This window comes from Canis lupus, chromosome X (assembly GCF_011100685.1).
Source record: "Canis lupus familiaris isolate Mischka breed German Shepherd chromosome X, alternate assembly UU_Cfam_GSD_1.0, whole genome shotgun sequence".
NCBI lineage: Eukaryota > Metazoa > Chordata > Mammalia > Carnivora > Canidae > Canis > Canis lupus.
The window spans coordinates 57370563-57395784 of NC_049260.1; the positions used below are offsets into that span (position 1 = coordinate 57370563).

The 25222-nt window shown below is 36.7% G+C and overlaps 1 protein-coding gene across 4 annotated transcripts in view; it reads left to right on the top strand.

Moving 5' to 3' along the window:
• CHIC1 (cysteine rich hydrophobic domain 1) overlaps window positions 1-25222 on the top strand; it is a 74944-nt gene that overhangs the window by 30010 nt on the left and 19712 nt on the right. For 2 of the 4 annotated variants that reach the window (XM_038587734.1, XM_038587731.1), the window contains exons 3-5: window positions 1946-2101; window positions 23298-23354; window positions 23609-23668. In XM_038587734.1, the coding sequence (XP_038443662.1) occupies window positions 1946-2101; window positions 23298-23354; window positions 23609-23668 (273 nt within the window). The remainder of the gene's footprint in view (window positions 1-1945; window positions 2102-23297; window positions 23355-23608; window positions 23669-25222) is intronic. The other 2 variants (XM_038587732.1, XM_038587733.1) reach the window with 1 other exon arrangement.

Genomic DNA, 25222 nt, shown 5'->3' on the forward strand with positions numbered 1-25222 from the left:
CAAACCCCCTGCCTTCAGGTGAGACTCCATGCAACAGAGAGATTTGCTTTTCTTTCTCCAAATCCAGTCAAGAGAGAAGATTCACTGGCTTCCTTTTTCAAAACAGTCTGATTATGAGGTTCTTATTCAGATATGATTTCCATTTCCTGTAAGATATGTAAGACCAAGATTATTATTCTCATTTTATACATGGAAAACTAAAACTCAGAAAAATTTAATGAATTTGTCTATGATTTTTCATAGCTAATAAGTAACTAGAATAAAAAATATTCATTTATTGTCTAATATGCTTAGCCTGTTAGCATTTTCTGTTTTTCAGCTATAAGACATGGTTCTCTGAATTTATTTTCATATTTACCCCAGGAACTTAGCCATTTAATTGGAATTCTTTTTACTTAGTGATTGTCTTTAGGTGATATGGCCAACAATTTAGATGGAGAATAGATTAGTTTATTTGCCCATGTAAAAACAGTTTTGAGCCTTGCAATTTTACAAGTGTTGTTGGTTAACATATTAGGAAGAAAATAAGATTTATGGGTTAAGCAATTAACTTTATTGGATGGCATGAACAATTATAAAGCTAGTATAATTAATGTTTTAATCATGATGGCACTGAATTCTTTGGTCATGTATCTTTATAACATCTGCTAATAGGTATATGGTTTATAGTGTTGATTCTAAGATATGTCCATTAAAAGATAAAAATTCAATAAATTGATTCCTCTAGTGCAATTTTTACTTGGAAGAGTTGTAAAGCTCCATATTTTTTTATACCAAACATGTTAATAGGGTTTTTATTTTTATAGCAGCTTATTTTTCTAATATTTTCATAATTTTTACTTGCACAGCCAGATGTTAGAATTTTTTCCCATAGATTTTATAGTCAAACAGCTTTCTAAAAAAAGGGAATAATTTTTGTGATCCAGAAATACGATTTCACTGAAAGCAAACTATTTTTAGTATGCCTTTGAATTGTATAACCTTCACGCAGCATTTCCAGTATAAATATGCCTACCATGCTCTTGCCTTTGAACTAAGTTTGTCATTGTTTACAGAGAGGCACAAGCAGCACTTCCAGGAATGGAGGTCGTAATTTAAAATGTTAAGTTTGTGTATTTAAGGACCTTTCAAAATTCAAAGTTTACAGCAATTTTGAATCTACTTTATGCTGCGTATTAAGACCCTTTTAAAAAAATGTAATCACTCCTTACTGTCTTTCTAGTGTAGCTTTTCCCTGCAAACAATAACAAGTGTTAAAATTGTTATGTTGCAACTTTGCCAGGGAGAAAAATTGAAAAATCCAGGAGAAGTTTAAAATCCAGGAATATTACCAAAGTTTAATTTTAATTCCAATTCCTCGGTAATATTTAGGTTTTAACTGTTACGTAACACTTCTAGTCTTACTAGTCATAATGATTGGAGACTGTAATATTCCCTGAATAATGAGAATATTTGGTAGAAAAAACTGCTTGATGGGTATTCTTTACCACCAGTTTTTTTTTTTATTTATTTATGATAGTCAGAGAGAGAGAGAGAGAGAGAGAGAGAGAGAGGCAGAGACATAGGCAGAGGGAGTAGCAGGCTCCATGCACCGGGAGCCCGACATGGGATTCGATCCCAGGTCTCCAGGATCGCGCCCTGGGCCAAAGGCAGGCGCTAAACCACTGCGCCACCCAGGGACCTACCACCAGTTTTATTGTTATTTTATTACTGGTAATTTCAAAAGATTATGTTGAACATCAGAATAAGTTCTGTAAACATGAAATTATATTGTTTTGCTTTCTAATGTCATCCAAGAGTATGTGATACATATAGGGAGGAAATGTCTTTAGACATGTAATTCCTTAAAATGTTTGTAATAAGATAAACATTTTCTTTAGGTTTAGAGATAAGTGGTGGAAAGCTGCCCACAAACTGTTAAATAAAGATTATGCCCCTGTTACAGGTGGCCCCAGAAGAATTTAAGACCAGCATTGGCCGTGTGAATGCATGTTTGAAAAAGGCTCTCCCAGTCAATGTGAAATGGCTGCTATGTGGTTGTCTCTGCTGCTGTTGCACACTGGGTTGCAGCCTGTGGCCTGTTATTTGTCTCAACAAAAGAGTGAGTAACCATTTTATGTATAACCTTAGAGCTAACATTTATTCAACACTTAAATGTGCCAAGTATGTTACATAATTTTTTAAAAATTCTCTTAACAGTGCTAGCCTCATTCTAGAGACAAGCTTGGGGGAGAGAGATAAAGTGATTTGTCCAGCCTTTATTAATACTGTATCACTTAGTATGAGTTCCCATCATTTTATTTTCTTCTCTTTATTGACTATTATTTTTTATTAGTTTCAGGGATAGAATTTAGTGATTCATTAGTTGCATATGACACCCAGTCCTCATTACATCAGGTGCCTTCCTTCATGCCCATTACACAGTTATCCCTTCTCCCACTCACCTCCCTTCCAACAACCCTCAGTTTATTTCCTGGAGTTCAGCATCTCTTCCGCTTTTCTTTCTTTCTTTCTTTCTTTCTTTCTTTCTTTCTTTCTTTCTTTCTTTCTTTCTTTCTTTCTTTCTTTCTTCTTTCTTTCTTTCTCTTTCTTTCTTTCTTTCTTTCTTTCTTTCTTTCTTTCTTTCTATTATTTTTATTTTTTTATTGGAGTTCAATTTACCAACATATACCATATCACCCAGTGCTTACCCCATCAAGTGACCCCTCAGTGCCCATCACCCAGTCACCCCAACCCTCTGCCCACCTCCCTTTCCACTACCCCTTGTTCATTTCCCAGAGTTAGGAGTCTCTCATGTTCTGCCATCCTCACTGATATTTTCACTCATTTTCTCTCCTTTCCCCTTTATTCCCTTTCACTATTTTTTTTATCTTACTTTATATTTCCTTTCCATCACCTATGTCCATTTGTTTTGTTTCTTAAGTTCCACATAGGAGTGAAATCACATGGTATCTCTTTTGCTCTGACTTATTTTACTTAGCATAATACCCTCTGGTTCCATCCATATCATTGCAAATGGCAAGATTTCCATTGTTTATATATACCATATCATTTTTATCCATTCATCTATTAATAGACATCTGGTCTCTTACTACATTTTTTATAGTTATATTATTTTATTATTTAAATTTAGTTTGCCAACATATAGTATAATAACCAGTGCTCATCCTATCAAGTGCCTTCCTCATTGCCCATCACCCAGTTACCCCATCCCCCCACCCACCTCCCCTTCCGCAACCCTTTGTTTGTTTCCCAGAGTTAGAAGTCTCTCATGGTTTGTTTCCCTCTCTAATTTTTCCCACTCAGTTCCCCTCCTTTCCTTTATAACCCCTTTCACTATTTCTTATATTCCCTGTATGAGTGAAACCATATGATGCTTGTTCTTCTCAGATTGACTTATTTCACTCAGCATAATACCCTCCACTTCCATTCACATCAAAGCAAATGGTGGGTATTCGTCTCTTCTGATAGCTGAGTAATACTCCATTGTGTATGTATGTGTATATATATATATATACATCTTCTTTATCCATTCATCTGTCAAAGGACATCATGACTTCTTCCACAGTTTGGCAATTCTGGACATTGCTGCTATAAACATTGGGGTGCGGGTGTCCCAGTGTTTCACTACATCAGTATCTTTGGGGTAAATACCCAGTAGCGCAATTGCTGGGTCAAAGGGTACCTCTATTTTTAACTTTTTAATGACGCAGTAGTTTTCCAGAATAGCTGTACCAGTTCACAATCCCGCCAACAGTGCAAGAGGGTTCCCCTTTCTCCACATCCTCTCCAACATTTGTTTTTTCCTGTCTAGTGAATTTTCACCATTCTCACTGCTGTGAGGTAGCATCCTATTGTCATTATGATTTGTATTTCCCTGATACGGAATGATGTTGAGCATTTTCTCATATGTCTGTTGGCCATTTTTATGTCATCTTTGGAAAAATGTCTGTTCATGTTTTCTGCCCATTTCTTGACTGGATTGTGTTTTTTGGGTATTGAGTTTGATAAGTTTTTTATAGATATTGGATACTAGTTCTTCATCTGATTAGATATTTGCAGATATCTTTTCCCATTATATAGGTTACCTTTTAATTTTGATGATGGTTTCCTTTGCTGTACAGAAGCTTTTTATTTTGATCAAATTCCAGTTGTTCATTTTTGCTTTTGTTTCTCTTGCCTTGGAGACATGTCTAGCATGTTACAGCCAAGCTGAGAATGATTTCTGCTTGTGTTCTCCTCTAGGATTTTTATGGATTCCTGTCTCACATTTAGGTCTTTCATCCATTTTGAGCTTATTTTTATGTAAGGTGTAAGAAAGTGGTCCAGCTTCACTCTTCTACATGTGGTTGTCCAATTTTCCCAGCACCATTTCTTGAAGAGACTGTCTTTTTTCCATTGGATATTTTTTCCTACTTTGTCGAAGATTAGTTGACCATAGGGTTGAGGTCCATTTCTGGGTTCTCTATACTGTTCCCACTGATCTGTATGTCTGTTTTTGTGCCAGTGCCATACTGTCTTTTAATGGTTACAGCTTTGTAATATGTCTTGAAGCCTGGAATTGTGATGCCTCCAGCTTTGGTTACCTTTTTCAGTGTTCCTGTGGCTATTCAGGGTCTTTTCTGGTTCCATACAAACTTTAAGATTGTTTGTTCCAGCTCTGTGAAAAATGCTGCTGGTATTCTGACAGGGACTGCAGTGAATGTGTAGATTGCTCTGGATAGCATAGACAGTTGAACAATATTTAATATTTGTTCTTCTATTCCATGAGCATGGAATGTTTTTCCATTTCTTTGTGTCTCCCTCAATTTCTTTCATAAGTGTTTTATAGTTTTCAGAGTGCAGATCCTTTACCTCTTTGGTTAGGTTTATTCCTAGGTATCTTATGGTTTTGGTTCAATTGTAAATGGGGTTGATTCCTTATTTCTCTTTCTTTTGTCTCATTGTTAATGTATAGAACTGCAGCTGACTTCTGTGCATCAATTTTGTATCCTGTGGCTTTGCTGAATTCAAGTATGAACTCTAGCAATTTTTGTATTTGAGTCTTGAGTTTTCTATATACAGTATAATGTTGGCTGCTAAGAATGAAAGATTTATTTATCTGACTATTGGGATGCATTTTATTTCTTTTTGATATCTGATTGCTGAGGCTAGGACTTCCAATACTATGTTGAATAACAGTGGTGAGAGTGGACATCCCTGTTGCTTTCCTGACCTTAAGGGAAAAGCTCTCAGTTTTTCTCCATTGGGGATGATATTCTCTGTAGGTCCTTCTATGTGGTTTTTATGTTATTGAGGTATGTTCCTTCTTTCCCTACACTGCTGACAGTTTTTATCAAGAAGAAATGTTGTATTTTGTCAAATGCTTTTTCTGCATGACTTCAGAGGATTCTGTGATTCTTGTCCTTTTATTATGTGTTGAATCATATTGATTGATTTACAGATGTTGAACCAACCTTGCAAGCCAGAAATAAATCCCACTTGTTCATGGTGAATAATGCTTTAATGGACTATTGGATCCTGTTAGCTAGTATCTTGGTGAGAATTTTGGCATCCTTGTTCATCAGCGATATTGGTCTGTAATTCTCCTTTTTGGTAGGGTCTTTGTCTGGATTTGAATTCCCATCATTTTAACTAAATGAAGTATAAATGGAGTACTGAAGTAAATTTAAATGAAACTAAGCTATTTAATTCTTTTCACAAAATCCAAAGCTGTGACTTAAAGTATTTCTAGGTGGTGTGCCTCGGTGGCTCAGTCAGTTAGGCGTCTGCCTAACTCAGGTCATGATCCTGGGTTTCTGGGATGAACCCCTATGTTGGGCACCCTGCTTAGTGGGGTGTCTCCTTCTGCCTCTATCCCTGCCCTCTGCTCATGTGCTCTCTCTCTGGCTCTTACTATCTCTAAAAGATGAATAAAATCTTAGAAATTGCAGATTTCTATTTTATGTATATTTTTTATTGGAGTTGAGTTTGCCAACATATAGTATAACACCCAGTGCTCATCCCTTCAAGTGCCCCCCTCAGTGCTCGTCACCCAGTCACACCCCCCTGCTCACGTTCCCTTCCACGACCCCTTGTTCATTTCCCAGAGTTAGGAGTCTCCCATGTGTTGTCACCCTCTCTGATTTTTCCCATTCATTTTCTCTCCTTTCCCGTATAATCCCTTTTACTATCTTTTATATTCCTCATATGAGTTAAGCCATATGATGATTGTCCTTCTCTGATTCACTTACTTCACTCAGCATAATACCCTCCAGTTCCATCCATATCGAAGCAAATGGGTATTCATCATTTCTAATGGCTAATATTCCATTGTGTGTGTGTGTGTATATGTGTGTGTGTGTGTATATATATATATATATATATATATATATATATATATATATATACCATATCTTCTTTATCCATTCGTCTGTCGATGGAAAACAGGCTCCTTCCACAGTTTGGCTATTGTAGATATTGCTGCTATAAACATTGAGGTACAGGTGTCTCAGTCTTTACTGCATCTGTATCTTTGGGGTAAATCTCCAACAGTGCAATTGCAGGGTTGTAGGGTAGCTCTATTTCTTTTTACAATTATTTAAAAGATTTTATTTATTTATTCATGAGAGACACACAAAGAGAGGCAGAGACACAGGTGGAGGAAGAAGCAGGCTCCATGCAGGAAACCCAATGTGGAACTCGATCCTGGGACTCCAGGAACACATCCTGAGCTAAAGGCAGGCGCCAAACTGCAGAGCCACCCTGGCGTCCCGGGTAGCTCTATTTTTAACTCTCTGAGGAACCTCCACACAGTTTTCCAGAGTGGCTGTACCAGTGCACATTCCCACCAACAGTACAAGAGGGTTCCCCTTTCTCCACATCCTCTCCAACATTTGTTGTTTCCTGTCTTGTTAATTTTCCCCATTCTCACTGGTGTGAGGTGGTATCTCATTGTGGTTTGGATTTGTATTTCCCTGATGACAAGTGATGCGGAACATTTCCTCATGGGTTTGTTGGCCATGTGTATGTCTTCTTTGGTGAAATCTCTGTTCATGTCTTTTGCCCATTTCATGATTGGATTGCTTGGTTCTTGGGTGTTGAGTTTAATAAGTTATTTATAGATCTTAGATACTGCCCTTTATCTGGTATGTCATTTGCAAATATCTTCTCCCATTCTGTAGGTTGTCTTTTAGTTTTGTTGACTGTTTCTCATGCTGTGTAGAAGCTTTTTATCTTGATGAAGTCCCAATAGTTCATTTTTGCTTTTGTTTCCCTTGCCTTCATAGATGTATCTTGCAAAAAGTTGCTGTGGCCAAGTTCAAAAAATCAAATACACAATGCCTGTGTTCTCATCTAGGATTTTGATGGATTCTTGTCTCATATTTAGATCTTTCATCCATTTGAGTTTACCTTTCTGTATGGTATAAGAGAATGGTCTAGTTTCATTCTTCTGCATGTGGCTGTGCAATTTTCCCAGCACCATTTATTGAAGAGACTGTCCTTTTTCCAGTGGATAGCCTTCCCTGCTTTGTCAAATATTAGTTAACCATAGAGTTGAGGGCCCATTTCTGGGTTCTCTAGAATTATGTTCCATTGATCTTTGTGTCTGTTTTTGTGCCAGTACCACACTGTCTTGATGATCAAGCTTTGTAGTACAACTTGAAATTGGGCATTGTGATGCCCCTGGCTCTGGTTTTCTTTTTCAATTTTCCCTGACTGTTTGGGGTCTTTTCTAATTCCACATGAATCTTAATGTGATTTGTTCCAACTCTCTGAAGAAAGTCTATGGTATTTTGATAGGGACTGCATTGACGTGTAAATTGCCCTGGGTAGCATAGACATTTTCACAATATTGATTCTTCCAATCCATGAGCATGGAATATTTTTCCATCTCTTTGTGTCTTCCTCAATTACTTTCAGAAGTGTTCTGTAGTTTTTAGGGTATAGATCCTTTCCCTCTTTGGTTAGGTTTATTCCTAGGTATATTATGCATTTGGTTTAAATTCTCAATGGGATTGACTCCTTAATTTCTCTTTCTTCAGTCTCTTTGTTAGTGTATAGGAATGCCACTGATTTCTGTGCATTGATTTTGTATCTTGTCATATTGGCAAATTGCTGTATGAGTTCTAGTAATCTTGGGGTGGACTCTTTTGGATTTTCTCTGTAGAGTATGTCATCTGCAAAGAGGGAGAGTTTGACTTCTTTGTCAATTTGATTGCCTTTTATATCTTTTTGTTGCCTGATTGCTGAGGCTAGGACTTCTAGTACTATGTTGAATAACAGTGCTGAGAGTGAACATTCCTATCATGTTCCTGATCTTAGGGGAAAAGATCTCAGTGTTTCCCCATTGAGAATGATAATTGCTGTGGGCTTTTCATAGATGGCTTTAAGATGCTGAGGAATGTTCCCTCTATCCCTACAGTCGGAAGAGTTTTGATTAGGAATGGATGCTGTATTTTGTTAAATGCTTTTTCTGCATCTATTGGGAGAATCATATGGTTCTTATTTTCTCTCCTATTGATATGATCTATCACGTTGGTTGTTTTACGAGTGTTGAACCAACTTGCATCCCCAGATAAATGCCACTTGGTCATGGTGAATAATCTTATTAATGTACTGTTGGACCCTATTGGCTAGTATCTTGTTGAGAATTGATGCATCTGTGTTTATCAGGGATATTGGTGTATAATTCTCCTTTTTGGTGTGGTCTTTGTCTGGTTTTGTAATGAAGGTGATGGTGGCCTCATAAAACGAATTTGGAAGTATTCTGTCTCTTTCTATCCTTTGGAACAGCTTTAGTAGAATCAGTATTATTTATTCTTAAACATTTGATAGAATTCCCCTGAGAAGTCATCTGGCCCTGGACTTTGTGTCTTGGGAGGTTTTTGATGACTGCTTCAATTTCTTCACTGATTATTGGCTGCTCAGGTTTTCTATTTCTTACTGTTCCAGTTTTGGTAATTTGTGGTTTTCCAGAAATGCATCCATTTCTTCTAGATTGCCTAATTTGTTGGCGTAGAGCTGCTTATAATATATTTTTTAAATTGTTTCTATTTCCTTGGTACTGGTTGTGATCTCTCCTCTTTCATTCATGATTGTATTAATTTGAGTCTTTTTTCTTTTTAATAGGCTGGCTAATGGTTTATCTATCTTATTAATTCTTTCAAAGAACCAACTCCTGGTTTTGTTGATCTGTTCCACAGTTCTTCTGGCCCCTATTTCATTGAGTTCTGTTTGAATCATTATTAACTCTCTTCTGCTTGGTGTAGGTTTTATTTGCTGTTCTTTCTCTAGTTCGTCTAGGTGTGAGGTTATCTTGTGTATTTGATTTTTTTTTCCAGTTTTTTGAGGGAGGCTTGTATTGCAATGTATTTCCCTCTTAGGACTGTTTTTGCTGTATTCCAATGGTTTTGAACCGTTATATCTTCATTCTCATTAGTTTCCATGAATCTTTTTAATTATTCTGTAATTTCCTGGTTGACCCATTCATCTTTTAGTAGATGCTCTTGAACCTCCACGTGTTTAAGTTTCTTCCAAATTTCTTTTCGTGATTGAGTTCAAGTTTCAAAGCATTATGATCTGAAAATATGCAGGGGACTATCCCAATCTTTTGGTATTGGTTGAGTGCTGATTTATGACCCAGTATGTGGTCTATTCTGGAGACAGTTCCATGTGTACATGAGAAGAATGTGTATTCAGTTGCATTCAGATAGAAAGTTCTATAAATATCTGTGAAATCTATCTGGTCCAGTGTATCATTTAAGGCCCTTGTTTCTTTGGTAATGTCCTGCTTAGGATATCTGTCATTTGCAGAAAGGGCCATGTTGAAGTCTCCTACTATTAGGGTATAATTATCTAAGTATCTCTTTACTTTGGTTATTAATTGATCGATACACTTGGCAGCTCCCACATTAGGGGCATAAATATTCATGATTCTTAGGTCTTCTTGTTGGATAGACCCTTTAAGTATGATATAATGTCCCTCTTCATCTCTTAGTACAGTCTTTGGGATAGACCTTAATCTATCTGAGATGAGGATTGCTAGCACAGCTCCTTTTGAGGACCATTTTAATGGTAAATGGTTCTCCACCCTTTCATTTTCAGGCTGGAGGTGACCTTTGGTCTACAATGAGTCCTTTTTAGACAGCAAATCAAGATGTCTTGCTTTTATATCCAGTGCGATACCCTGCATCTTTTGATGCGATCATTTAGCCCTTCACATTCAGAGTAACTTGAAAGATAACGAATTTAGTGTAATCATAATGCCTGTTCAGCTCCTGTTTCTGCAGATTATTTCTTTGGGCTTCCTCTTTCTTTTGCAGTGTCCTCCTTAATATTTCCTGCAGAGCTGGTTTGGTGGTCACATATTCTTCCAGTTTCTGCATATTTTGGAAACTCTATATCTCTCCTTCTATTCTGAATGAGAGCCTTGTGGGATAAAGTATTCTTGGCTGCATATTGTTCTCATTTAATACCCTGAGTACATCCTGCCAGTCCTACCTAGCCTGCCAGGTCTGTGGAGAGGTCTGCTGTTAATCTGATATTTCTCCCCATATAAGTTAAGAATCTTGTCTCTCACCGCTTTAAGGATTTTCTCTTTTCTTTGGGATCTGCAGGTTTCACTATTAAATGTCATGGTGTTGAATGGTTTTTATTGATTTGGGGGGAGATCTCTATCTCCTGCATCTTAATTCCCGTTTCCCTCCTGAAATTAGGGAAGTTCTCAGCTGTGAATTGTTCAAATATGCTTTCTGGTCCTCTGTCCTCTCGGCGCCCTCTGGAACCCCAATTAAACGTAGATTTTTCCTTTTGAGGCTGTCATTTATTTCTCTTAACCTTTCCTCATGGTCATTTAATTGCTTTTCTCTTTTTTCCTCAGCTTCATTCCTTGCCATCAACTTGTCTTCTATGTCACTCACTCTTTCTTCTACCTCATTAGCCCTCATCTTTAGGACAATGAGGTTCTCAGCTCTCATTTGTTCAAACATACTTTCTGTCTCTTTCTCCCTCTTGGCATCTTCTGGAACCCCAATTATTCGTAGGTTGTTCCTTCTCAGGCTATCATTTAATTCTCTTAGCCTTTCTTTATGGGCTGTTAATTGTTTTTCTCTTTTTTCCTCAGCTTCCTTCCTCACCATCAACTTGTTTTCTATGTTGCTCTTTCTTCTACCACATTAATCTAGCCGTTAGGACCTGCAGTTTGGATTGCATCTCATTTAATTTATTTTTAATTTTGGCCTGATTAGATCTAAATTCTGCAGTAACAATGTCTCTAGAGTCCTTTATGCTTTTTTCCAGAGCCACCAGTAGTTTTATAATTGTGCTTCTGAAGTAGTTTTCTGACATTGAATTGTAATCCATATTCTGTAACTCTGTGGCAGAGAGTACTGTTTCTGATTGTTTCGTGGTGAATTCTTCCTTCTATTCATTTTGTTCAGTGCAGAGTGGGTGTATGAGTAGGGTGAGGCAAGAATATCAACCACAAACTAAGTAAATTTCACCCTATATGGTTTTGACGAGGTCAGAGACCAGAAAATGAAAAAGAAGATCAGAACAAAATAACACCAAAGGACCACTAATGTGAAAAACAAATTTTAAAACAAAGTAGAAAAAAATAAATGGCCAAAAATCCCAAAGAAGAAAAAAAAAACAAAAGTAAAGAGGAAAAAAATTTTAAAAGTTGGGGGACTGGGAGATGGTGGTGAAGAAGTTGTAGTGGAGGGATAATGAAGTCTATATGAAAAAAACTACTGGAAATTTTTAGTGTCATATAAAAATCAGTTGTAATTGTAAAGGAAAAGAATGGGGAAAAAACTTTTAAAACGGGGGGACCCTCTACTTCTATATATTATATTCCTTTGATTTTCCCTTGGTCCTGGAGCTTTGCTGAGCTGCTTTGTCAATAACTTGCTCTTCCCCTGTCCTTCCAGCTGGTCTCCTGGGGGAGGGGTCTGCTGTGCTGATTCTCAGGTGTGTATGCCTTGGGAAGATGCCCCGCCCCCTACCAGGTGCTGGGCTCAGTGTGAGCTGTTTATGCTGTGAGGCCTTTGTTCCCTGGCGGCCCCTCCCCTCCCAGGCATAAGGTGAAACAAGAAGGGAAAACACAATGGTGGTGGCCAGATTTCCAGTTCTGGAGTCAGCGCCCCTCTAGTAACTAGTGCAGTCTCCCAGTCCGCATGCTCTAGATGCTCCCGGGGCTGGCGCAGGTGCACTGATCTGCACAGCTTGTGGGACACCCAGCGGCAGGAGAGTTCTCACTGTCCTGTGTCCGCCCTGGTTCCACCTGTCCCAGGGAGAATGCAGGATTGCTGGCTTTGTCTGCTCGGGTGCCCTGTTATCTGGGGCCCTGTGCTGCTAGAATTGTGCTCCCAGGGGCCACCTCTCCCAAAGGCAACGGGGCACAGCCACCTCCGTCCAGAGCTGACTGGCTTCCCCCAAAGGGGTGCACGCTCCAGCCCTTTACTGAGATGGGCCCACTGTTTGTGGTGCGCTTTCCCCCCTTTCCCCCAAGCGCACTTCCTCTGTTAGTGACTCAGGAAACTGGAGGCTTCACTGACCCTCCTGCGATTCTGCCCGATTTCCCTGCTAAGCACTTTTCTGTCAGGGAAAAATCTGGTGCGGATTTTTAAAGTTCCCACTTCTCCAGGGCTGCTGAGCTTTGGTGTCCTGGAGGCTTTCACTGCTAGATTTTAGCCCGGCTCCTCATAGTGCCCCTCCCCCACTTCTTTCTTTCTTTCTTTCTTTCTTTCTTTCTTTCTTTCTTTCTTTCTTTCTTTTTCTTTCTTTTCTTTTCTTTTCTTTTCTTTTCTTTCTTTTCTCTTTCTTTCTTTTCTTCTTTCTCATTTATATATTTATCTCACCTTCCTACCTTGCTAGAGGTGAAAACTTTTCTCTCTGTAGCATTCCGGCCATTGTTTCTAAATCTGAAGTCAAATTCATAGGTGTTCAGGATGTTTTGAAAGTTATCTAGGTAAGCTGATGGGACCAGGTGAGTTGAGGACTCCTACTCTTCTGCCATCTACTGCACTGCAGCCTTTTTAAAGGGATTATTGATATAGTTGGATTAATATATACCATGCTCGTTAACTATTTTCTCTTCATTGCTCGTGTTCTTTGTTCCTGTTTTTGTCTCCTAGTCTTTTTCTGTCTTGTATGATTTTAATTGAGTATTTTGTATGATATCATTTTTTATCTTCCCTTAGCATATCAAAAAGGATTTATAATCTTTATAATCCTTTTTGGGAGAGGGTTGCCAACTAAAGTGAGTTTGTAGTATATATATATATATATATACAACCAATTCAAGACCAGTTTCATATAACACAATACCACTTCCCAGGTCGTGGAAGTACCTTATTTACAGAGTATTTCCAGTTCCTTCTTTCCATCCCTTATAACATTGCTGCTATTTGTTTTACTTATCCATAAGCTATAATCATTAAATACATTATTATTATTTTTAACAAATTGTTACCTCCTAGATCAATTAAGAATAAGAGAAATACCCCCAATTTAACCCTCAAATTGAAAAACATGAACACTTTTATTTAAAAAAAGGAATAATAGAAATAAACTATTTTATTTTATCTTCATTTTTTTCCTTCTATAACCCTTCTTGAAGATCTAATTGTCTTAAATATAGCATTTTCCTTTTCTCTGAAGAACTTCTTTTAACATTTCTTACAAGGTAATTCTACTGGTGACAAGTTCCCTTAATTTTTTGTCTGAGAAAGTCTGTATTTCTTTGCTAGATATGGAATTCCAGGTTGGTGATACATTTTAACACGTTAAATATTTCATTCCACTCTTCTTATCTCACATGGTTTCTAAAGAGATGTCTGATGTAACTATTATTTTGCTCCTTTATATGTAAGGCATTTTTCTCTTCTGGCTTTGTTCAAGATTCTTCCTTGATTTTCTGCAGTTTAAATAGGAGAGGACTAGGTATAGATTTTTGAGTATCTAGCTTTGTACTCTCTGAACTTCCTCAACCTATGGTTTGATGCCTTTCATTAATTTTGGGAAATTATCTTGTCACTGTAACTTGAAATATTTCCTCTGTTCCTTTCTCTCTTTACCTTCTGACATTTCTGTTAGGTATCTATTGCTCCTTTTATAATTGGCCCCTAGTTCTGGAATATTCTATGTATTTTTTCTTTTATTTTAGTTTTGAAAGTTTCTGTTGGTATATCTTCAACCTTCACTGATACTTACCTCAGCCATGTCCAGTCTATTGATAGAGCCGATCAATGACATTCTTTCTGTTATAGTATTTTGGCTTTCTGCCATTTCCTTTTGATTTTTTCTTATAGTTGCCATTTCTCTGCTAACATTACTGTTCTTTCATGTTGTCCACTTTTTGCATTACATGTGGCATATTAATTTTGGTTGATTGATATTTCCAGTCTGATCATTTCAGCATCTCTGCCATTTCTGTGCCTGGTTCTGATGCTTGCAGTGTCTTTTAGTATGACTTCTACTTTTTGTTTGAAAGCCACACATATGTACTAGGTGAAAGAAACTGAGGTAAATAGGGCTTTAAATAAGATTTTAACTTTTAACATTTCTTACAAGGTAATGTAAGGTGAGGCATTTGGCTGTATTTACTGTTTGCGGTAGTTGGCACTGTTGAAGGCTAAACTTTCCCCAGTGGGTCCTTGTGTTTGTCTGGCCTGTTTTCTTTAGATTTCCCTAGAGATTTCTTTTTTGTTTTTTAATCTAATATAACTATTTAATAAATTCTCTAGTGTAGGGTACTGCAGGTAAATTATCTTCACTTTTTGCCTATTTTTATTTTTTGTCTTTTGAAGTATAGTTGTCATATAATGATATATTAGTTTCAAGTGTACAACATAGTGATTCAGCAATTCTCTACATTGCACAGTGCTTATTAACACAATAAGTATAGTTACCATGTGTCATCTTACTAAATTATTACAATATTATTGACTATATTCCCTATGCTATACTTTTCATCCATATGATTTATTTTTTATATTGTCTGAGATGCATGATTCTTTCAGTTGTATTCCCATATTATAAGACACCTTATTGATGAAGTGATACAGTGTTGGAAGACTGAAAGTATTCTGTAGTACTATGATTTGGCCAGTTTTTTAGTGCCCCTGTGCCCTGGAGCTGTGCTCTTTTAAGTGCTTCCCAGTTTGTTTCATTCTGTTTTATTTTCCCCTTTCAGTGGGACAGGAAGGCTAGAGGGTGCTGGAGTTGTATATTTCCCTTCCCCAAGATTGGCTAGGCTCTGGTACAATAGTTTCTCTTAAGAACAATCTTTAAGAACAGAATGTTCTGGGCATACTTAAAAGTGGCTGTTCTTTCCCTTTCCCTACTAGAAAGATGAAGGGATTTTTCCCCAGTCACTGTGAGAACCTGAGAGGGCTCCTGGTAACAAAACTCAAACTGTGGGAGTCTTCCCCACGACTGGGCCCTTTTGGGATTTTTAACTCTCAAACTTGTCTCTACTGAGCTTCCAGCAATTCATCAAGTTCAGGTGCTGCTACCCTTGTCCTGGTTCCCACAGTTTTCTTCTCCTGTGTTTCTACTCTGATGAATCTAATAGGAGTTGGCTTTCAGGTTGTTCTGTTTTTTTTTTTTTCTTGATATGTGGGCAGAAGAGATGACTTTGAAGCCTTTATATGCCTAAATGAATTACCTTAATTTTCTAAAGTTAATTTTGATGCATATGGGCTTCTTGGTTGACAATCTTTTTTTCCTTCATCACTTTCAATTTTTTATCCTACTGTCTTCTGTCCTATATTGTTTCTTTTTTAAAAGATTTTATTTATTTACTCATGAGAGACACACAGAGAGAAGCAGAGACATAGGCAGAGGGAGAAGCAGACTCCCTGCAAGGATCCCGACATGGGACTTGATCCTGGGTCTCCAGGATCAGGTCCTGGGCTGAAGGCAGGCTCTAAACCTCTGAGCCACCCAGGCTGCCCCCATCCTTTTCAAGCTTGTTCATGCCCTGAGCCAAAGGCAGACGCTCAACCATTGAGCCACCCAAGTGCCCCCTTACATTGTTTCTAATCAGACATCAGCTATTTATCCTACTGTAGTTTCCTTGTAAGTAATGAGTCATTTCATCTTGCTACTTTCATGATTTTCTGTTTTCTGTTTTTCAATATATACTGTTATGTATCTGCTCCGGATCTCCTTGTGGTTTATTCCTGCTTGGAGCTCTTTAGCTTCCTAGAAATATAAGTGTTTTTCACTAAATGTAGAAATTTTCACATTATTTCTTTAAATATTCTGTTTTGTTTTCGTATTTTTCTGATACTCCCAATATATGTATGTTAGTGCCTTTAATGATGTCTAACATTTCTCTGAGGCTCTTTTCGTTTTCTTTCATTCTATTTTTCTGTGCTTTGAGATTACATATTATCTTCTGATCTGTCTTCAAGTTCACTGATTATTGTTCAGCTCAAACTTACTTTCTCTTCTTTTATATCAGTTTTGTACTTCTCAACTCCAGAATTCCATTTGATTCTTTTTAATAATTTGTCTCCTTGTAGATATTAATGAGCCATTGACAACATAATTTCTTTTTTAAATTTCTGGTCATGGCATGGCATATTATATTCCTTTATTATAAGAATCTTAATTTCTGGGTAGCCCAGGTGGCTCAGCGGTTTAGTGCTGCCTTCAGCCCAGGGCGTGATCCTGGAGACCCGGGATCGAGTCCCACGTCAGGCTCCCTACGTGGAGCCTGCTTCTCCCTCTGCCTGTGTCTCTGCCTCTGTGTGTATGTGTGTGTCTCATGAATAAATAAAGAAAATCTAAAAAAAAAGAATCTTAATTTCTTTTGGGTGCATATGTCCTCCTTGCTGTGCACATTTAAAGTTACTTCAAATTCATCTTTATTTCTTTTTCAGGCTTCTATACCTTCATACCAAGATGTCTGCAGTCAGGCTATAATTTTTTAGAGTTCAGTTTTTCATTTAAGGATGGGGTCATCTATATTGTACAGAAATTACTTATATTTTGGTCAACTAATGATATCTTTTTTTTTTTTGGTTTCTACTGTGCTTACTGGATTTTTCTGAAAATGTGTTATAGTGGTAAAATACACATAACATTTACCATTTTTAAGGATTCGGTGGCATTAATTACATTCACAATGTAAGTACTATTACCTATTTCCAAATCTTTTTCATGACTTTTTAGCAGAAACTCTGTAGCCATTAAGTAATAACTCCTCATTCCCCTTCCCCTCAGACCCTGATAACCTCTAATCTACTTTCTGTATCTACAAATTTGCCTATCCTGGATACCTCATATAAATAGAGTAATTCCATATTTGTCCTGGCATTAAATCACTTAGCTTATTTCACTTAGCATAATGTCTTCAAGGTTCATCCATGTCATAGCATGTTTTAGAACTTCATTCCTTTATTTGGCTGAATAACAGTCCATTCTATATATATTCCACATTGTTTATCCACTCATCAGTTGATGGACACCTGAATTCTTTCTACCTTTTGTCTATTGTGAATAATACTGCATTTAACATTGCCATACAAATATCTGGTCAAGTCCTGCTTTCAGTTCTTTTGGGAACTATACATAGGAGTAGAATTGCTGGATCACATGGCAATTATTTAACATTTTGAGAAACTGCCAAACTTCCATTGGAGCTACACCATTTTACATTCCCATCAGTAATGCACAAAGATTCCAATTTCTGCAGATCTTCACCAACATTAGCTATTTTCCATTTTATTGATAATAGCCACTCAGATAGGTGTGAAGTGTTGTTTTACTGTGATTATGATTTGCATTTCTCTGACTAGGGTTGAGCATTTTTACATGTGCTATTGGCCATTTCTAGTATTAGGTATTTTGTTCATTTTGCATCTAAGCTGTTTTTTGTTGTTGAGTTGGGGCAGTTTTTATATATTCTGGTTTATATATAAAATAAAATGGTTTATATTCTGGTTTATAGTTTTTATATATTCGGGTTATTAATCCCTTATCAGATGCATGATTTGCAAATATTTTCCTCCATTCTGTAGATTATCTTTTCACTCTCTTGATAGTAGTGTCATTTGATGCATAAAAGTTGTTAATTTTGATGAAGTCCAATTAAACTATTTTCTCCTTTTTCGCCTGTGCTTTCAGTGTCATAGCCAAGAAATTATTGTAAAATCCAATGTCACAAAGATTGTCTCTGATATTTTCTTCACAGACTTTTATAGTTTTCACTCTTATGTTTGGTTCTTTAGTCCATTTTGAGTTAATATTTGTATATGGTGTAAATGTAGGGTCCAGCTTAATATTTTTTGCATGTGGATATCCAGTTTTCCTTGCAGCATTTATTGAAGACTATTCCTTTTCCCCCATTGAATGGTTGGCACTCTTGTCAAAAAACAGTTGAAGTTGACCGTATACATTCAAAGGTTTATTTCTGGGCTCTACTCTATTCCATTGGTCTATATATCTATCTTTATTCCAGTACCATGTTTGTTGGTTTGTGTTTTGGTTACTATTGCTTTGTAATAAGTTATGGAATCAGGAGATGTGAGTCTTTCATATTTGTTCATTTTCAAGATTGCTGCCTAATAGTGGTCTCTTGATTCCATATGAATTTTAGGATGTTTTTCTATTTCTACAAAAAAGTCACTGGGATTCCAATAAGGATTGCATTGAATCTATAGATCATTTTGGACAACACTGTCATCTTAGCAATATTAAGTCATGTAGCCCATGAACATAGGATGCCTTTACATTTATTTAGGTTTTTAAATTCTTTTAACAAGGTTTTGTAGTTTTCTGTGTTACCAGTCTTTCACCTCTTTAAGTTTATTATTAAGTATTTTATTCTTTTTGGTGCTATTGTAAATGTAATTATTTTCTTAATTTCTTTTTTGAATTATTATTATTGTCTAGAAATGCAACTGAATTTTGCATGTTGATTTTGTATCATGAAACATTACTGAATTTGTTTGTTAGCACTAATAGATTTTTTTGTATTTTTTTTGTATTTTCTACACATAAGATAATATCACCTGCCAACAGAGATAATTTTACTTCTTCCTTTCCAATTTAAATGTCTTTTCTTTTCTTTTTTTCTTTTTTTTTAATTTATTTATGATAGTCACACACACACAGAGAGAGAGAGAGGCAGAGACATAGGCAGAGGGAGAATCAGGCTCCATGCACCGGGAGCCCGACATGGGATTCGATCCCGGGTCTCCAGGATCGTGCCCTGGGCCAAAGGCAGGCGCCAAACCGCTGCACCACCCAGGGATCCCCTGTCTGCTTTTCTTGCCTAACTGACCTGTCTAGAATTTCCAGTAGTGTGTTAAATAGAAGTGGCAAACATGGGCATCATTGTCTTTTTCCTGTCCTAGAAGAAAAACTCAGTCTTTGGTATAATTTTGGGACTTATGATTTTTTTCTTATTTGGTATGATATTAGCTGTGGGTTTTTTTAGCCCAGAGCCAGAGGGTGTGATCTGCTAATATTCACCATCTATCAAATCTACCCAGAATATGTCTGCCCTTGGAAGATGGGAACTGCCACTTAGTTGTCTAGCCAAGTAAATCAGTTTTCCCACAATATGGATATGTGCCAAAAAGAGGGACTGCTCTCTTCACCAACTGTTTTGCCAATTTTGCAAAGTTGACAGTAGGGAAGTGGATGCTCCCCTGCTGCCACAACCCATGCAATGTAGACTTTCTGCAACACAGAGTTGTTGCCGTGCCGAAACTACCCAGGAAAGCAGTTCCACTCCAGGGAGCTAGGAGCTATGGGGAACCACCTGGCACTCAGCTCCCAACCTTGTTAAAATAGTAGTACCTTCCACAAGGTAGAGCAATGGAGATATGGGTGTATTGCCTAGCATCATTACCAAGGCCTCCCAGTATTCTTAGCTATTATCTATAACTTTGTTGAATAAATACTTCTCAATCTATTGTAATCCCTTTGATCAGTCTCTGGAACATTTGATTGAGTATCCTTGCTAATACTGATCAGTTTAATAGTTGTCTCTACAAGGAAGAGATTTTCCTAAGATCCCCACATGGCCATTCTGGAAGGACTCTCACTTTCTTGATATCTTTGACACACAAAAATTTTAAATTTTGATTACGTCATATTTAAATTTTTCTTGCTTGTACTTTTTGCATCATATCTAAAAGGGCTTTGCCTAACTCAAGATCACAAAGATTTACTCCTATATTATAGTTTTAAATTTTTAACTCTTATGGTTAGGTCTTTGATCCATTTTGAATTAATTTTTGTGCATGGTGTGAGATAGGTATCTGAGTTTATAATTTTTCTTTTGGATATCCAATTGTTCCAGCATCATTGTTGTGAATGCTATTCCAGGAGTCTTCTGATTCATGAACATAGGATATCTCTCCATTTATTTACCTCTTCTTTAGGGTATTTTAGGAGAGTTTTTTTTTTTGTTTTTCAATTTATAAGTCTTATACTTTATCAAATTTATTTCTAAATATTTTATTCTTAATATATTGTAAAAAGTCTGTTACTCTCCTTTTCAGATTGTTCATTACTAGTGTATACAAATACAATTGATTTTTATAGGTTGATCCTTATATTTTTCTATCTAGTGTAACAAACTTAATGGCTTAGAACAATACCTTTTATTATTTCATAGTCAGAAGTTTGAGCGTGTGGGCAGCCCAGGTGTCTCAGCAGTTCAGCACCGCCTTCGGCCCAGGGCGTGATCCTGGAGACCCAGGATCAAGTCCGGCATCAGGCTCCCTGCATGGAGCCTGCTTCTCCCTCTGTCTGTGTCTCTGCCTCTCTCTCTCTCTCTTTCTCTCTCTCTCTGTCTCTCATGGGTAAATAAATCTTAAAAAAAAAGTCTGAGCGTGGCTGAATTGAGTTCTCATATTAGGATCTCACAAGTTCAAAATCAAGGTGCTGGCAGGGCTGTATTTCTTTCTAGAGGGAAAGAATTTGCTTACAAACTCAGATTTTGGCAGAAATCATTTCCTTCTTATATGGCCCTTTCTGTCTTAAAGCTAGCAATGGTGGTTTGAATTCTTCTCATGCTTCAAATCCCTCTGTCCTTCCATGTGCCAGAAAAAGTTCTCTGCTCTTTTTCAAAGATTTTATTTATTCATGAGAGACACAGAGAGAGAGAGAGGCAGAGACATAGGCTGAGGGAGAAGCAGACACCCTGCAGAGAGTCCAATGTGGGACTCCATCCCAAGACCCCAGGATTACAACCTGTGCCAAAGGCATACACTCAACCACTGAGCCACTCAGGTGCCCCAAAAGTTCTCTACTTTTAAGAGCTTTTAAGATTACATCAGGTCCACCATAGTAATCCAGGATAATCTCTCCCTATTTTAAAGCCAAATAGCAACTTTAATTACATCTTCAGTATCCCTTTTGCAATGTAGTGTAACATATTCACAGCTATAACTCCAGGAGGTAAAGATTATGGAGGCCATAATTCTACCTATCAACATCTCATTTCCTGCAAACTTGAATTTACTTATTCAAGTAATGTTTTAGTGAATTTGTAACCTAGCAACTAAAGTGAGTTCACTCCTTGGTGAGTTACAAACAGACTACATCAGGTGAAGTTGTCACACAAAGAAAACTTTACTTCAACAAATAAGGAAATCATGAGAAATAGCTTCCAAAGCCATGACTCTTGAGTGGAGATAAATGGATTTCTTTTATTTAGGGATAGGATGAATATTCAGAAAAGTTGGGGAGGGATTTGTCGTTGCATGTAGAGGTTTAATGTCATATACACGTATTTAGGAAATAGGCCTTTACATGCATTGTATGTTATGCTAATGAGGTTTGAATTCCTCCTTGGGCAGAGATTATAATGAAGTAGAAGTTACTGTCAGACATTCCATGGTCCATCTGCACAAGTGTGAGTCTGTGGTCAAGCTCAAACTAGTCTAAGCCTACCCAAGCTCTTCCTGTTGTTTGCCTCTAAAAGATAAGGATAACATTCTTGTGAAGAAGGAGTAGTCACTGAGGGTCTTGCTGGTGACCGTTTTAACTTCATTAACCCTATGGAGCATAGTTTCAAATCGCTTAGAGTTTTCTCTATGCAGGATCATGTCTGCAAATGAAGATGATTTCACTTTTTCTTTTCCAATCTGGATGCCTTTTATTTCTTACTTTCATCTAATTGCCCACACTATACTTTCTAGTACAATGTTTAATAAAAGTAGTGAGAAGAGACATTCTTGTCTTTTTCCTGAACTTTTTTTTAAAGATTTTGTGTATTGGTTCATAAGAGACACAGAGAGAGAGGCAGAGGGAGAAGCATGCTACCTGCAGGGAGCCTAATGTGGGACTCCACCCCAGGACCCTTGGATCATGACCTGAGCCAAAGGCAGATGCTCAACCATTGAGCGACCCAGGCATCCCTTTTTCCTGATCCTCTTTAGAGGATCCTTGCATGGAGCCTGCTTCTCCCTCTGCCTGTGTCTCTGCCTCTCTCTCTCTCTCTCTCTCTCTCTCTCTGTCTCTCATGAATAAATAAATAAAATCTTTAAAAAAAGTAACAATGACTTCTTTATCAGAAACCTAATAAAAGCTCTTCCAAATAAGAGTTGAAAATGTATAATCTTTTATTTTAATTTTTTGAAGGTTTTGCAAACTTTTCTTCCTCCCTACAAAATATGTGCACTCCAAATAGAGAAATTCACCCTCTGTCCCCTTGTTTAGGACTGTGCTGCTTCTCATTGATAGTTTTTCCTTTAAATACGATTTTTCTGATTAGCTGTTTTTAACATGTTCTTTTCAGTGGAAATTCTGATATATGTTGGCTTGCTTCATTCAGTTTGTATACTTCGCCTCGAGTGACTACTATATGCCAGGCATTGTGCTAGGACCTCTTATGAGAAAGCTTTCTGTGAGGATTCAGATTAACTTGGCGTATTACATGTATATAGAAAAAGTAACCCTATGGAAAGGTATGTGAAAGTCAAGATTAGGTCCATAAATGGACTACTAGTGGTATCGGTAATGATTTCACAATAATCCGGTGAATGCATAACACAGAACAATTTGTACATATTTCATTTTGAAAAGCATATACTAAAATCTCATATATATAGGTGTGGGTGTATGAAGAGAGGGAGAGAGAGATCTTATATTAACAGTATAATAATTGCTCATATTACTCCTCTTTTGGAAGTTTCTGTCAGTTACATTGCTTTTTTCTGATTTCTAAAGGAAAAACAAGAAGAGAAAACAATTGGATTTTACAAATAAGCAGAAAAATATAGATACACATAATTTACAAAGTTCTTCAGTTCATCTTGTAACAAAGTCTTGATTCTTTCTCTTAGACCAGAAGATCAATTCAGAAGTTATTAGAATGGGAAAATAACAGATTATATCACAAGGTAAGAAAGTTTAAGCAAGTAAATGCCCCATTTATATATTTGCATTATTATATTGAAAAAATGGGAATTTTTCAGACCACAAAAGAATGGATTAAAGAACTAATATTCAATTTTAATGTATATTCTTTACAAGTTGTTTTTAACTGTTATATTATGTATCTTATGCTTATTCCTGGATGGTTCTCAGTGATTTATTCAAATGTTATAGGTAATAATATAAGTTGATATCAAAATTCTTAACTGTACTTTCTTAGCTTGCTTTGCACTGGAAGTTGACTAAAAGGAAATGCGAAACTAGCAATATGATGGAATATGTAAGTATGCTGTTGTTTCTAATTACTTTTTTTGGATTCCATTCTAAATGTTACATTTTACTATGCTTATTTATCATTTGTCAGTTCTTCTTTCTACCTTTTCTCTCCTCAGCCTAAACTTTTGTCATTTGGAACATAGAGATTTCCTTCCATCTTCCTTAGATTTGTAGCCAACATAAAATATCTTGAAGGCTAGTAATTACTTAGATCCGAGAAAAATCTCAGGTAGTATTCTCCAATGAAAACATGGTACAACCTTAATCTTTTCATATAGGTACAGACCATCACATATGGTAATGGGCACAGCTGCTGTTGAACAAAGTATTTCTAAATGCGATCTTAACAAAACTTGCATAAAATAGTAATTGACTTCTGAATTCTGAATTCATGTTCTTGGTTTTTGTCTTAGCTAACATTTAATTTTTAATAAAGAAATCATAGGCTTTTTTAAATTTTTATTTATTTATGATAGTCACACAGAGAGAGAGAGAGAGGCAGAGACACAGGCAGAGGGAGAAGCAGGCTCCATGCACTGGGAGCCTGACGTGGGATTCGATCCCGGGTCTCCAGGATCGCGCCCTGGGCCAAAGGCAGGCGCCAAACCGCTGCGCTGCCCAGGGATCCCATCATAGGCTTTTTTTACTGAAATCTATACAATCTTAATCACAAAACACAACATATAGCCAATATGGTAACTTCAGCATCATAAACATTCAAAAGAGGGTCAACCTGGGTGGCTCGGCAGTTGAGCGTCTGCCTTTGGCTCAGGGCCTGATCCCAGAGTCCCAGAAATGAGTCCGTCATCAGGTTTCCTGTATGGAGCCTGCTTCTCCCTCTGCCTGTGACTCTGCCTCTTCTCTCTCTCTGTCTCTCATGAATAAATAAATAAAATCTTTAAAAAAATAAAAAAACATTCAAAATAATATGAAATTTATCTAAGCTTCAAGTTGTTGGCATATAGTATATATTTACTGTATAAACATCCCATTTCCATATCATAAATAAGGATTATCATGTTATTTTTCTCCACTTTGAATAGCTAGGGAAAAAATGTGCAAATGACCACAAATCAAAAATCCACTATAGATAAATACCTTATATAATGTATTATAAGTTTATACATTAAATTTATAAATAAAATATTAAATATAAATTTAATGTATAAATTTATGTTTATAAATACCTTAGGTTCTTATTATATTTCTAGCCTTTCTTTAATTAAAATGTTTTAATCAATCCATTTGGATACTTCATTATTTTTTGCAAACAACTTGTAAAAGGTAGTAATAACCATTATCACTGCTTTAATTGAAAAATATATAGATGTAATATACATAAAGGTATTTTTTCAAATCTGTATAAAACAGTTTTAATCCTTTCTACTTTGTTAGAAAAAAAAGGGGAGGGGGGAGAGGAGGTGTAGAAGGAGATGATAATGTAAGAGGGTTTACTTTTCTGCACCTAAACAAATAACTATTGTAAATTAGGTCATAGAAACTTAGCTACAATAAATAGTTATATTTGCCAGTTTAATTGCTAATCTAATGATAACTT